Consider the following 16,362-nt stretch of genomic DNA (forward strand, 5'->3'; position numbering starts at 1 on the left):
ATAGGTGACCTATTTAATTACCAAAATCATAACCTAATTCCTTTTTAAGAGGTAACTTATTTATAGATACAAAAGATAACTAATGAGTTTCAAAAGATAAATACAAATAAAGATAAATAATAAAAAAAAAAGAAATGATATGAACATCCAAAAAAAATTTATAACACTATACACATGAAAAATATTTTTTAAAATCTATTTTCATTACACAAAAATAATACACAAATATTCTTTTATTTTAAACATCTTATTAATATTTTTTATTTTTTATTTCTTTATTTCTATATAAATCATATCAAACATATACTTTTCTCTTTAAGTGTTCTGGGTGTTGTAGATCAAACATTTTCCCACGTAAAATACTTATATATGCTTTCACGTAAGTATGGTGAAAAGTGAAAAAATGGAAAAGATGTGCGCCGCCTCTTTGCCAGGCATACAGGAATCATAGCATCAAAATGTCTAAGTCTAACTAATGCCGTGTGTTGACTGTGCAAGTCATGTCACCGAAATTGAAAACCAATAATACGTAGTTTACACTTTTTTTTTTTTTTATTCTCATTCAAGTTCGCATGTATTCTTTCTCATGGTACTATACCATTGATAAACTATCTCTCAACTTTCAAAGCCTCTCTTTATCCCTTAAACAAATAGACACAACCATAGAGAGACAAATCCTACTAACTCGTTGTTTTCTCTAGTGTGTCATTACACTGGACGGTTCTGTCTCAAAACAAAGCAACGATCTTGAAGCTTTGAGATAGCTACATGATGATGGTGCGGTTCGTCTATGCTCTTATCTTTGGGTTTGTGGCTTTGAATTGCTTGCAAGTGTTTGAAGAATCCAATGCTCAACGCTTACCGCAAGATGAAGGTACGCTTCCACACTTTGTTTTCCCTGGATTTTGTTGTTTTAGTTGGTTTGGTTATGTAGTTAATATTGGAACAACAAAAGAACTTTTTTGAAACTTGCTTTTCATAACTCAGCATAGAAGAAGAAACTGCCTTTTATGGTCTTAAACTTTTAATTAACCCCCCTTCTAACCGTTCTCACTTATGCAATAGATGAACGTAGAAATTAGAAACTATGAAAAATTTGAATGTTTGCATCATTGTCCCCTTTTTATACTTAGGGTGTGTTGACTCTTTCCGTTTCTGGAACTATGTTTGTTCATGAAACTTTCATCACTTTTTTTCCTATCTGGGTACTTTTGATGGTTGGGAATGGATCTTTTAATGGAGTTTTGCATCTTTACATTCTCAAATTGAATTCAAATTGGTTTACTGGGTCTCTTCTATTAATGGTGGATTCTTCATTATATCAAACTTTGCCCTTTTTATGAGATAATTTCAATTTGGGGTTTTTCTTGTTGAGTTAATCGTCCCTTAGGAATGTTTTGCTGATCCAATAACATTATGAACAATCGGTCCTCATTGATTGACACATCCCATGTGAGATGTTGGAAATCGCAATCACAAAGAGTGGAGGACCACTCATGTGTTTATGGATTTATTTTTTTAACCTTTTGGATAAGACCGATGTTTATAAACTCAATGCTTGAATTATTCATCTGATATGATATCGTTTGGTTATAAGAACTTGGATAGATTATGATCATGACTGATTTGTTGAGAAGATATTTTATAATTATGGACCTTTGGAAAGAATGTTTTTAACCAAATAGTGATTTTGCACAAGCATTTTGCATTGACATGTGCTAGTCATGAATTTTGAAAATACAAGTGGGTTTGGTCATTGGTGATTAGCAGCAATTTTTCTTTTTTACTATTGTTGTCACTGTTGAGAGTTCAAAGGCTGACATTGCTGATTGAAAATGTGAATTGCACTTAAATATATTTTTTATTTTTTAATTTATTTTAATTTTTATTTTCATATTTTTTTAATCTTATAAAATGTGTTTATTTTATTTTTTATTTTTAAATTACTTTAGATAATATTTTTTTCAGTTCAAAGTACATTTTTTACTTTTTCAAAATAATATCTAAAACATTATAAGGACCAAAACAAAATAAATATATTTTGTAAAAATAAAAAAAATAAAAAATTTACAAGTAAAAATAAAAAAATATTAAATAATAGGAACAATATATATATTTAGGAGTAGAATTTATTGAAAAAAAACAACTACGAAGTAGAGACAGTTGAACATTATTAATGGCCAAAGCAGAGTAGCTCTGCTTTCATTTGCTGCAGCCCATACCTTGCACAGATAAAATTTGTTTCTGGTCTTTTTCATCTCACATGAATATAAATTAATTAAATTAAGTGTTTTAACTCATTTTTAATTTTATAAAAAAATAAAATACTTAGGACACTTCAAAGTATTTTTGAAACAGATTATAACGTCAGTAACACAAACCGAAAACAAAGAATAAAAAAACAGCTGAAATATATGGAGTAAAATTAGGTCAGGCCACCCAACATATGTTTTTAGCCTAGTATATATTAGGTCTAGGACATACCAAGTCTTTTAGGAAATAAATTAGTTCAAAGTTTTTATTAAAATTTATTTAGTTAAAAAACTAGATTTTAGGTTATTAAAAAATCTTTTAGATATAACAAATCGATCCTATTCAGGTAATTATACATAAGAATTTTTCGTTAGTATAGTTATTGTATTGAATTTTTTATTATGTATTAAAAGTATATATATATATATATATATATATATATATATCTTTACCTTTTTAAATATCAAGCATGTTGTATAGAGTCAAACTTAAGTTGATTATAAGATAAATTTATATCATGTTTAGAGGCTTTATTGAAAAATAAGTTTGAATAAGTTATTATGAAGGTCTGCCTGTAATCGTCAAAAAAGAAAAAAAAAAAAATGAAGGTCAGATGGTACCTTTTATCATATCCATAAAAGTTAGACTTGACTATTACAACTTTATCAAAGGTTAATGAACTTTATGAAAGACTCGACTCTTAAAACATATGATAGAAGTGGAAAGAGACACTAAATAAATTATTTTAATTTTTTTATTGTTTGTACATTTTATTTCATGTAAAGTTTTTCTTCATTCTTCTGTTAACTTATTAGTTTATTTAGAAATAGGTTTTTCCTGCATAAAAGTTTGAATATGAAAATAAGTTTTTAAGTAAACTAACAAGTCAAGTTAAACTTTTAAAAAGTGCAAGACAAAAAAAAAAGCTTATCATAGATAACCGGTCAAATGTCTTGATTTTTTAAAAATAGATTAAACTTATTTAAACAAAATCTTATTCAACCTAGCTTATTTGCATGCTTGTCTGCATAGAAAACAGCATATACGGCAACACTTGGTAAAGATCTATTAGTCTTTTTTTAATAAAGGAACCAATTAGATGATTTATTGATTTACATAAAAAGATAAAAAAAGTATTTATTTTACATAAAAGATAAATGTCTAAAGGAGCATTTATTAGATATTTTACTTAAAACGTAAATATTTAAAGGAGCATTTATTTTATAAAGAAATACTTATGTTTATAATGGTGTCTTTTAGAGGATGTGCAGAATGGCTTTATAACTTACCTAAGGATTATTTTTTTAAAATATTTTAAATGTAAGGATTCTTTTGAAGTACAGCGAGTGATAAAAAAAATAGTTAAAAGTCCAAACTCTAACAGCTAATATTTAAATTTAACTTTACAAATTTATATTTTCATATAGGCTTTATATTACAATTATTTTTTGAATAGAGATTGATTTGCTTGCATAATTATAACTAATAGCTAAATAGGTATTTAAATATATATATATATAAGGGATATAGTAAAATAATATATGAAAATATTATTCATATATATTATTACACGGGAATGAAAGAAGTTTTTCAAATATAGAAATCACGAATCCTATTAATGATGTTTTCTGAATAAATAAAATTTATTTAGCTGAGAATTTTTATATAAATTTTATAAAAATAAAAAAGTTATATATTTTTTATTGATTATTTAATTATTTATTATATTATATAATTTAATAAAAAAATAACATAATATTTTTTTTATTAAATTCTAATCTCTTTTCTTTATCTTAGTGCATGGGCACTACTTTTGGACGATGTTAACTACTCCTTGAATATGCTATGCTATCTCTCCATGTGGACGGTAGTAATGATCCTGTCCTTTTTGACATGGCAAAAGTGTCATACATCATCTTTGAACGAAAATTGAATTTCTTATATTTTATTACCCACCATGCATGACTTGATTCAAAATCAAAGAAAAAAAATGTTGTTAGTTGCTGTATTTGTTGAAGTAAATTTTTTAATATTTTTCTTTAAAGTTTATGATCGAATTCTATAAATCTAAAGCTTTTTTTTCCTTATATAACTCAACGATATAGTTGAGGCAGAGATCTAACCAAAATTTGAAAACAATTATAAGGATTTAATTATTACAAATTATAAATAATAAAAACATTTAAAAGTTTTGAGAAATTACAAGACCTGCCAAGCTTTTGACCATCAGAGTTGCAAGTTTTCAGCGTGAGATCGTTGAAATAGGACTGGTCAATATCTAGAATTTACCAAAAAAGACAATGTTAGCAATTTAGAATTATATTAATGATTTCGTGAAAAATAATGTTTAGATTAACGTTTGATCTGTCACGAGTAAGATATACTTGTTTAGTTGTACACTTCAATCGTTTATGGCTACGTAAGAAAATAATTTTACAGCGGTCAACTTTTGTTAATCATGATATAACATTTCGAGTCTTTGACCTTAGTGTAGAAAGAATAATTGAAGAAAACTTATCACTAACAAGCATGAGATCAAAATAAGAAAAATGTCTTGAACACACTCTTATAATTTTTTTTAGGTTAAATTATAATTTTCTTCCTCTTATAATTTTAAATTTATAATTTTAATTTCTTTATTTTTGAAATTAATATAAAAAATATTTAGATAAGAATTGAATTTATAATTTTTTATTCATTGATAAATTAATAAACAACTAAAATATTTGTTTGTTTAGTTAATTATATTAAAATTATTTTCTGTGGATAAAAATCAAGAGATATTAATCATTTTTTAAATTATGAAAATTTATAAATTAAAAAATATTTAATATATAAATATTTTTAATTCTATTTTATATCATTTTATATGTTTTTATTTTGAATATTTTAATTTTTATTATCAATTTATAATTAAATTTCTTAAATTGATATGTAAATAAATCACATAATTTTTTAAATTAATTTTAATATACAGATTATTTTTACTCTGATTATTTACGTAAAATTAAAAAGTTATATATTAGATACTTTTAAATTTTGATAATTTTAAAAAATAATAACTCTTAACTAATAATACATAGAAAATAATGTTAACATAGTTAACTATACAAAACAAGTACTTTATTACCTTTTTTATGAATAATTTTACATAAATAATTAGAATAAAAATAATTGATATATTAAAATAAATTAAAAAAATATGTAAATAATTTACATATTAATTTATGATATTTAATTATAAATTGATAAAATAAAAATAAAATATGTTAACTATTCAAAATAAAAATATACAAAATAAAATTAAAAAGGTTTATATATTTAATATTTTTTAATTTATAAATTTTGATAATTTGAATACAAATTAATAATTATTGACTAATGATATATAAAAAAATGTTAACATACTTAAAAAAAAAAAAACAAATATCTTACTGGTTTATTGTTTTCACATAAACATCATATCAGTGACCCACATGAGCTTGTGAGCATTAATATGCCAAGTTAAAGTTAACATTTGACTTTTGATGAGAATTAAAATTACTTATTTTAAAAAGTAGGAGGACTAAATATCTTGATTTAAAAATAAGAGACTAAAATTACAGATTTAAAATTATAGGAATCAGAATTATGATGGTAAAAAAAAAAAATAGGAATCAGAATTATAATTTAACCTTCTTTAAACACATTCCATCTTATTAATTAAAATTTATCAAAAATCATAAAAATTTGTGAATCTTATGTCTTATTTAAGAAACTTCTCATAATTTTAATAAAAATTTGTTAAAAAATGTGTTAGAAAGTATTATTATGATACTTAATGAATGTGTACTTGAGAGAATCAGAGTGATTGTGTAGGAAAATAAATTGGAGTTTATTTTTTTAAGGTTTAACTAATTCTTAGAAAAATGCAAGTAATTAGGAATGATCCAACGACGTAAGTGAGACTAAATTTTAAAATAATTTTATTATTTTAAAATTAAAAAGTTATATGTTGATTTTTTTAATATATACGACTTTTTTCCTTTATAAAAAATATTGATGAATAAGTTTTATTGATAGACCTATAGTTTAAATTTGAGTTTTAGTTATTTTATCTTTATGCCTTTATAAAAACAATTTATAAGTGGCTAAAGGGGATTGATTTTGTATTGTGTTGCAGTGAAAGCACTGCAAGCAATATCGGATAAACTAGAGAACGTGAATTGGAATGTCACAGAACGTTCCTGCATAGAGGTTGGAGGCTTCAATGGCACAATTAATAAAAACAACGGTGACATCGTAAGGAATGTCACATGCAATTGCACTTTCCAAAATAACTCAGTTTGCCATGTTGATAAGATGTACGTCTTCTTCTACGTATTTTGTACGGTTTCAATTATGAACTTTGCCAATAATATTTTCTTGAAATCAAACTGTTGAAAACATAGAAAAAGGAAAAATGATAAATGTCCACCCCATTTTGGGGTGGATGGAGGAGAGAGAGAGATAAAGAGAAGAAATAAAAGGTACAGAGAAAAGTGATAGTTGTGTGATATGTGGTATGATGAAAAATATAGAGATTGAGAGAAAAATAAAATGAAAATGAGTTGTGAGAAAGTGGGATTTATGATAATCAGAATTCTAGAAAAAATGCCAAAGGTAAAGCATTTTTTTTAGTGAAGCATTTAAGTAAATAGTTTACATGATTGCTTATTCAATAAAATTAATCTTATAATCTTAATTTTTTTTTTTGAGAGAATAGATCTTAGTTTATTTTAATATGGTTTATTATGAAATTTATTAAAATAAGCTAAAAAAACATTATAAAAATTAACATATTATTGGTTTGAGTGAAATAATCTCGAAGAAGGTCTTAGATTCATGTTTTTTAGATGAAAATAGATGATTGAGAGGTGAGACTCCATTAATGATGGTAATCACTTAAGTTTTGATAAATATTATTTATCGGCAAACCATATGCTACTTAACATCCATAACATGCTAATCCCAAAAAAGATGATTATGAAAAAGTAATGAGTCATTTTTAAATGCTTAACGAAACTGCTTTTTACATGAGAAGTTCATATAAACTCAGGCTTAACATTTCCTAACGTTCACATATTCTTCGATCTCATTAATTAAACTCATTTAAATGTCATCTCTTTGAATTATTTATCTACTTTTCTTTATGAGATACTAATACCATAGTTTGGCGATGATAGCATTCTCAAGGATCAAAATATATCAGGAGTTCTCCCCAGTGAATTTGGAAATCTCACACACCTGAAAGAACTGTAAGTGATTGTAATTTTTTTCCTTTATCTCTTCTCGTGTGTGGCCATAAATGTTGTCACTGTCATATCAAATGTTGATTATAGCTATCAAGCTATATAACATTACTGTTGTAGTCTATGAAACATGGACTCTGACACGAGAGAGACACTTTGACACGGTTAATGTTTAGAATATAGGACACGGAGACATCACATACACATACAAGCAAACATTCTAATTAATTAAATGAAATATAAGTAACATATAATAAAATATCTAAATTAATGGTATATTCATCTTTTTAAACCAACCTTCTATGTTTTTTTAAGTGTATTAGTTGTGTAAAGGTAACCACATAAGTGTTCATGCCAACAAAAGAAGTAATTTTTGAATCAAGCATCTAATAAGTGTCAAACAAGTGTTCCGGTGTGTCGTGTCGGAAATGTGTCAGACATGGTGACACTTCGAATAAGAGAGGTATCTGTGCTTCATAAGTTGTAGTCACACAAGTCAAAACTGTGCTTGCAATATTGGACACATTGCTTCCTGTGACTTTGAATGGTTCTTAAACTTTTTCTTTTGCTAAATCATGTGTGAAAATATAAAGTTGTAATAGTAGGATTGTATAGTTATGATATTATTTTAACATTTGTATGCATTAATTTTAGACCTGTTATATTTGCTTATGTGAATGTGAAAAATTAACTATTAGAACTTTTATACCTTGTGCAGTGATCTCACTCGCAACTATCTCAATGGCTCACTTCCAACAAATTTTCCTCCCAACTCTCTGGTCATTTTGTAAGTCTTCCATTATCTTTCTTGTCTTTTTGTCTAGCTCTTACAATGAGGCATGCATTTGATTTTGTTTTAGTTGCTATTGACACTTTCTCCTAAAAGTCTAAGCAGTCACACAAATGATTTTAGATCTAACAATTTCTTAGCTCAGAAACGTTCTGAGGTATAAAAGTTCTCTTAATTTTGCATAAGTGGCTTTCATTATTTTCCATGTTTTCTTATTTGAAATGATCAATGTACAACTGTTACTGTGGTTCAGGTCCCTTCTGGGAAACCGACTAAGTGGTCCAATTCCCACAGAAATTGGTGATATTGCTAGTTTGGAGGAACTGTAAGTACTGGAGAAATTTGAGCAAGTTGAAAAATGGTTGATATTAGGGTTTGAATACTTGAATGATGATGATATTGGTATTCATATTTATAGGGTCTTAGAATGTAATCAACTTAAAGGACTATTTCCTCCTAGTCTTGGAAATTTGAGCAAGTTGAAGAGACTGTAAGAATCTATCTTTCCAGTCCCTTTTCATTTAATATATATTATTGATTTTAATCAGTCATTTTTCTGTATCGATGTCTATAAGCTACCTACAAATTTGATTTTGGACAAGGTTAATGTTTCTGATTATTTTATACAAATTTGCAGGCTTCTTTCTGCAAATAATTTTACAGGGACCATACCAGAAACATATAGCAAACTAAAGAATCTCACTGAGTTGTGAGTGACATAAACTGATACAAGTGTTCCTTTTAGTTTTTTTTATTTTATTTTTTATTTGAGTTTAATACCTATGCACTGAGAGTAGAAAATAGTTTTACAGTTATTCAATCATAAATCATCATTTGAGAGTGTGTGAAACATTTTCCTCTTTTTATTTTGTATATGTTAAATTCTAAAATTATTCATTGCATTTTCTGCAGTAGGATAGATGGAAGCAGTTTATCCGGACCAATACCCAGTTTCATTGGAAACTGGACCAATCTTGAAAGACTGTGAGTATACATTTAGAGCCATCCATGACTTTTTTCTTGTTTTAGAGGAAAACAAACTTTATATTTTATATCATGCTTAATGTAAGACTAAAATATGTTACATTAGTATAGTTGGTGTTAGATTTTTTTTTTTGAGATATATAGTTGATGTTAGTTAAGTCAGTTAAAACTAGGTAAGTCAGAATATTATGGTATTCTCATCTATATTGGTATTAAGGTTTAAAAAAAATGAAAGAAAATAAAAACTATGTGTAAACAATAAAGCAATTAAGAGTATTCAAAGTGTCCATAAAGTACATGTAAGAAATGGATGCCACATGAGACTATTACCGTTTGCTTCCTTGTTACCTTTCTTTCTATTTAGTTTTCCTGATTAAATTTTGTTTTTGATAGGGATTTGCAGGGAACAAATATGGAAGGCCCAATTCCACCCACTATATCTCAGTTGAAACTTTTGACTGAGTTGTGAGTACTTCTTTCTAGAATATTCCTGAATTGGTGCATTTTCTCTGTGCATATTGTGCTATCTTTATGGAACATTTTCTTTTTATTGATGAACATTTCTGTATCAGGAGAATAACTGATTTGAATGGTGGACCAAGTATGACATTTCCTGATCTGAAGAATTTGAAAAAATTGAAACGACTGTGAGTTGAAACATCATCAACTACTTTTATGAAGAACTATAAGATTCATTTGGGCTTACTGTGTAGTGGTATATTTCTCTGACTCAGGGTATTGAGAAATTGCTTAATCACGGGTTCTATTCCCGATTACATCGGAGAAATGGCAAACTTGACTACTTTGTAAGTTGCATCAATAGGGTATTCAGCTCATGTTTTCTTTTTTGCATCATTTTGTCAATCATTTAAGGTTTCCTCCTCATTTATTCACTCCAATCATTTTAAGTGTGCACTCCTCCAACTTAAAATTGTTTGTTTAATATTATTTCTAAATGTTTGAAGAGGCACTCCATTTTGTATTGTTAATCTCTTGTTTTTTTTTTCTGCTCCTAATTTGTTTCAAAGGGTTTACTTTTGTAAAATAGTATAAAATATAGAGGGATAGTAGACTAAAACAGTGTGTTAGAATACACAACAGATGCTTGTTTATATAGACAGGTAGTATTGGTTATACATAATTAGAGGATATTCAGTTTCCTCTAAATCAGATATCATATCCTATCATATCATTATACATTAAATTCGTGATTCTCAACAACTTTCATTAGAAAAAAAAAGATAGTCCATCCTTTATTTTGGGTGATTTGGAACATAGGTTTTTGTATGATCAATAAGCTGGTACTAATCCTTTTGGTAGGAGTAATTTCTGGAAAATAATTTCCATAATATTGTTATGCTGTGTGTATGTGTTTTCACATGACAATGAAAATGACTATAGTTTCAAAATAGAAGCTTGAAAAGATTCCCAAAATTTTGTTCTTAGGATTTGATGTATCAGGTATATGTCCATGACTCATGCGATTCATTACTTCTTCATTATAACTATCTCGTTTTTCTTGCAGAGACCTAAGCTTCAACATGTTGACTGGTCCAGTCCCAGATCCAATACAGGGATTGGATAACCTAGACTACTTGTAAGTGAACATTCCATTTTCTGACCAGAAGTTTAGCCAAAAAGATCTCTCTCTCCTCACACACACACACACACACATATAATTGGTTTCTTCTTATTTATTGATTTGATGCAGGTTTCTGACAAATAATTCTCTGAGTGGACCAATTCAGGAATGGATACTGAGCTTCAAGAAGCATATGTTAGCATATTTTCTTCATTGCGTTTTCTCTAATTGCATAATTTTGAACCTTTACAGAATTACACCACATACTATATTATTGATATAATGATACTAGTTCTTCCAGTTCTTTCTCGTGACAATTCTTGATTAGTAATTTAATATAAAAAATTAAATTAAATCTTACCATATGTTCACTTTCAGAGATCTATCTTACAACAATTTTACAAGTTCTTCTGCCACTACCTGTCAGCCCTTGGATGTGTAAGGTTCTCTTTGTCTAGCAATACATAGGCATTTCTTTCAGCTATGTCAATACTAACCTTTTACAATAACTGAACAGGAACTTGGCTTCAAGCCATTCTTCTTCAGCAGTAACTTCGGCCTCGTAAGTTTATAGATTATTTTCCACTTGATTTATCACCACTGGATCATATCTGTAGAAACTAGAAACTAACTATATTCATTTTGAAGAACATTTTGTTTGAAGAGGAACCTTCCTTGTGCAGAAAAACCCCAATGTGAGTGTTGACACTTAGTAAATAAAAATGTTTGGCCAATTGCACTTTTGGTCTCCTGACTATTGTTATTTCTCAAATTTGGTCCCCCCTTATTTTTATTTTTTATTATTTTTGCAAATTTGATCTCTCACTATTATAATTGTGAATAATGTTCTGAATAAAGCTGTGTGATTGCTTTTTCTAGGAGTAACTTCTGAGATTTTCACTGTCTTTGCAGATAAGTCATTGTTCATAAACTGTGGAGGAAAAGAGGGGGAGTTTGAAGGCAATGACTACGTAGGTGACCTCGAGCTAGATGGAATTTCAAACTTTGATCTTAGAAATGAAGGACAATGGGCTTATAGCAGCACAGGAGTATATATGGGAAAGGCTGATGCTGGTTTTATAGCAACAAATACATTTTCTTTGAATATTACTGGTCCAGATTACTACCAAAATGCCCGCCTTTCCCCTCTGTCGCTTAACTACTATGGCCTTTGTCTGCCAAAGGGCAATTATAAAGTGAAGCTCCATTTTGCTGAGATTATGTTTTCTAATGACCAGACTTTTAGAAGTCTAGGAAGGCGCATATTTGATGTTTCAGTTCAAGTGAGTGTTGGCATAAACTATTTTGTTACTTTGTTTGTGATCCATTCTTACATTTTTATCAAATTTCGTATCTGGTATTTGAATAAAACAGAAGTTCAGAACTGAAGATAATTTTCAATGTTGCTTCTTTACAGGGTTTTAGATATTTGAAAGATTTTAATATTATGGAAGAAGCTGGTGGAGTTGGAAAGAATATCACTAAGGAATTTGATGTTGATGTTGATGATGGAACCTTGGAAATCCACTTATACTGGGCAGGAAAAGGAACTACTGCCATTCCTGATAGAGGTGTATATGGACCTCTTATATCTGCTATTGAGATGATACCAAGTAAGTGTTATTATTATTTTTTCTTTCAACTACCATGTTATTTCATGTTCTATAAGCATTTCTTCTTTGTTCTAGACTTTGAGAATCCTTCAAAAGGGATGTCTACTGGATTCATTGTTGGAATTGTTGCTGCATCTTGTGGGCTTGTCATATTGATACTGATTCTCCTCTGGAAGATGGGTTTCATTTGTAAGAAAGATACAACAGATAAAGGTAGTAAGACTGAAATCCAAAATAAAAGTGCTTAGTTGCTGCTCTTGTAAATTTCCTTTTGTTACTAAAAGAATATACATTTACAGTGTATGATTTATCCATATATATTATTTTAAGACATTAAATTTACTATGAAGTTCCAAAATGATGACAAATTTAAAAGAAAATGTGGATATAGGTTCATTATTGTTGCAGATATTCATTGGATTTTCTATTTTTTCTCTTTTTTTTTGTGTCTCCTTCCTCCTCCCCCCACCCCTTCTTATTTGCTAATTTTATATTTGAATATTGATTTTATTTACAAATCTTCCCTGCTGCAGAACTTCTAGAATTGAAAACGGGTTATTTCAGCTTAAGACAAATTAAAGCAGCTACTAATAACTTTGACCCTGCAAATAAGATAGGTGAAGGAGGATTTGGGCCTGTATACAAGGTAAACTAACTTAATCATCAGATATAATCAGAATATGATTTCAAAGCATCTGGGTATGCTAGTTATCCCACAATAATTTTATAAAAACATAATGCCGATGCCATGGTTTAATCACAGGGTGTGTTGTCAGATGGTGATGTGATTGCTGTTAAGCAGCTCTCCTCAAAATCAAAGCAAGGGAACCGTGAATTTGTCAATGAAATTGGAATGATATCTGCTTTGCAGCATCCAAATCTGGTGAAGCTTTATGGCTGTTGCATTGAAGGAAACCAGTTGCTACTTATATATGAATACATGGAGAACAACAGTCTTGCTCGTGCACTTTTCGGTAAATGCTTTACGGGCAACATATACCTTGTGTTTGTGTGTGTATGTTTCTGCTTCAAAATCAATATATAACAGAAAAAGCTTATTTCCTTTCCCCCCCGCATTTCCCGTAGGTGAACATGAACAGAAGCTGCACTTGTATTGGCCCACAAGAATGAAGATCTGTGTGGGGATAGCAAGGGGATTGGCTTATCTTCATGAGGAGTCAAGGTTGAAAATAGTACACAGGGACATTAAGGCAACCAATGTCTTACTTGACAAGGATCTGAATGCCAAGATCTCTGACTTTGGCTTAGCTAAGCTTGATGAAGAAGAGAATACTCATATCAGTACACGTATAGCCGGAACAATGTTAGTACTGTGATACATCCATTGACTTGAACCCATGATTTAGATCATAAATAGATGATATTTTATAAGTAGCATAAAAAACCAAGAGTCCAAGACAAGGTTCATACTTAGTTGATAGTAGTATTTCATTATTAATTTTATTAGCTTAAAAAATTGGCTTGCATTGCTGTCCACAATTTGTCTCCTACATGTAGTAATAATAAATTAAATAATCCTAGGAATACGCATGTTTCATTGTTTTGTGAAATTACTGACTATTGGTTACTACATGTCTTAATAGTGGTTACATGGCTCCAGAATATGCTATGCGGGGTTATTTGACTGATAAAGCAGATGTATATAGCTTTGGAGTTGTAGCTTTAGAGATTGTGAGTGGAAAAAGCAACACAAAATACAGGCCAAAGGAGGAGTTTGTATATCTTCTAGATTGGGTAAGTTGAACTCTTGTGGTTTTGTGATGATAATGTGTGGGAGCATTTGCATTCAATATTTTTGCCATGTTTATCTGAGTCTTATCCCATTTCTATATGGCTAAGCATATGCCAAATATATCTCTGCCAACAAAAGCTCATTTTCAAAATCACTGAAATATAGAATAACAAAATGAGAGATTAGAAAAATTATATTTATTAAAGGATAAATTACTCTTTGCTTCTTTTTTTTTTTCTTTTTCTTTTACAATTGATCTTGTGTTTCTATTACATTTATGGTTTGGTTAAATTTCTATTTTCTACATAGGCATATGTTCTCCAAGAGCAAGGAAACCTTCTGGAATTGGTGGATCCAAGTCTTGGTTCAAAATACTCCCCAGAGGAGGCCATGAGAATGCTGAGCTTGGCACTCTTATGCACCAATCCATCTCCCACTCTTAGACCAACCATGTCATCTGTAGTGAGCATGCTTGAAGGAAAAATTCCAATCCAAGCGCCGATAATCAGGGGCAGTGAGAGCAACCAAGATGTAAGATTTAAAGCCTTTGAATTGCTATCACAAGACAGCCAAACTCTTGTTTCTTCCGCATACTCACAAGAAAGTATGAAGCAAAGACACAAATCAGAAGATGGACCGTGGGTTGACTCCTCCATATCTCTTCCAAGTGGTGATGATTATTCTTCAAGCAGTAAACTTATTTAAGACTCACTTGATGTGTGACTTTATTAAAAAAATTGAAGAGTCCTACTCACGTTAAATTTCAGTTCTTTATTGAAGGAGATAAATTAATAGCACAGAATGATAGCATGTACAATATAATTATCTAATAACATACTCTTTAACACGTTTTCAACACATTCTTTTGAAATCTTTATTAAAACTTGCTAAATCATGTGAGGCTAGTTAGAAGGAGAGTTGAATCCACATGATTTCACCAGTTTAATTAAATTTCAGTCATCAATAGCTTGTTAGAAATTGTGTTAATGATTATGTTGCTATTATTTTTCTAATGTACAAGCTTTTAGAAAGCTAAAGGCATTGAACCATGGCATGAAGTTGAAATAACAATAAACATACTAGGGGGAGAGGGTTGAATAGTGTGTATATTAAAGATATAAACTTTTGTAATATTAAAGCAGATATAGATAGTGATGAATATATGTGGCAAGTTGTCCACTTAGGATAACACAAATGTTTAATCAAGACAAAAATGGTCTTCCAGTGACTTGATAAAAGAGAGAGTTTGATCGAGGCCGTACCCGAATCAATTAAACATTAAAAATGAAGTATCTAAGAAGTGATCCTAGGTCATCTCCCAACGAGCAATGGTCAACCAAACGTTCATAACAGATAGTAGGAAAATAGTAACGAATTGGAGGGGGGGGGGGAGGGGGTTGTTTGCTTTTGTAAATTAAACAGCGAATAGATGTGAATTAGAAAATATCAGAATTAAAACACGTTGCTTCCCCTTGATTCACAAGCAAGTCTCTTATCCTAGGTTATAAGAGTTTATCCTTTATCACTTCAACCACTTAATCCAACCCTAAATTAAATTACTAAGCGAAATTTAACATAAGGCATTCATTATGTGATTAAACAACACATACACCAATTAATCATAAATGATCATTAAGCATGAACGTAAATTAAGCGCAGAGACAATTAATCAAGCACTAAGCATGCATGAATTAATAACAACAAATACACAGTAATTGGTGAAGAGGAAAAAATTATCAGAATTTAATAGTAATAACAGAACCTTAAAGAGAATTGTGCTTGATCCTCAAGAGAAAATAACACTGAAGACTTAGCTTTCCATTAATCAATAGAGAACGAAATTATAGATTGAAGCAAGAACGAAATTTTATTGCTAAAACGAAAAGTGACTAAAACGAAAAAGAGAGTAGCACTCTAAAACTAAAACGAAAAAGAGAGAGAGGAGAGGAGAGAGAGAGGAGAGGAGAGAGAGAAGAGAAGAGAAGAGAGAGTAAACTAGAACCTTGGTGCTGTTATATAGTTTTTAGCCCCAAAATTTACAAATCTGTTTAAAATCCAAGTCCGTAAATAAAATAAAATCTAGATAAGATAAGATAAGATCTAGATGAAATAATATC

At 29.2% G+C, this 16,362-nt stretch overlaps 1 protein-coding gene across 1 annotated transcript; it reads left to right on the plus strand.

The window, feature by feature from the left end:
* Positions 1-565: 565 nt before the first annotated feature.
* LOC114416771 (probable LRR receptor-like serine/threonine-protein kinase At1g53430) lies at positions 566-15,103 on the plus strand. The gene is made up of 24 exons (XM_028381774.1): positions 566-874; positions 6,416-6,596; positions 7,458-7,529; positions 8,242-8,310; positions 8,567-8,638; positions 8,732-8,803; positions 8,951-9,022; positions 9,226-9,297; positions 9,691-9,762; positions 9,870-9,944; positions 10,032-10,103; positions 10,823-10,894; positions 11,009-11,074; positions 11,258-11,317; positions 11,397-11,441; positions 11,528-11,574; positions 11,792-12,162; positions 12,297-12,492; positions 12,568-12,705; positions 13,026-13,138; positions 13,256-13,466; positions 13,579-13,816; positions 14,097-14,247; positions 14,555-15,103. The coding sequence occupies exons 1-24, from the start codon at positions 769-771 to the stop codon at positions 14,948-14,950; spliced, it is 3,039 nt and encodes a 1,012-aa protein (XP_028237575.1). The 5' UTR covers positions 566-768; the 3' UTR covers positions 14,951-15,103.
* The last annotated feature ends 1,259 nt before the right edge of the window (positions 15,104-16,362 follow it).

Source organism: Glycine soja, chromosome 6 (genome assembly GCF_004193775.1).
Source record: "Glycine soja cultivar W05 chromosome 6, ASM419377v2, whole genome shotgun sequence".
NCBI lineage: Eukaryota > Viridiplantae > Streptophyta > Magnoliopsida > Fabales > Fabaceae > Glycine > Glycine soja.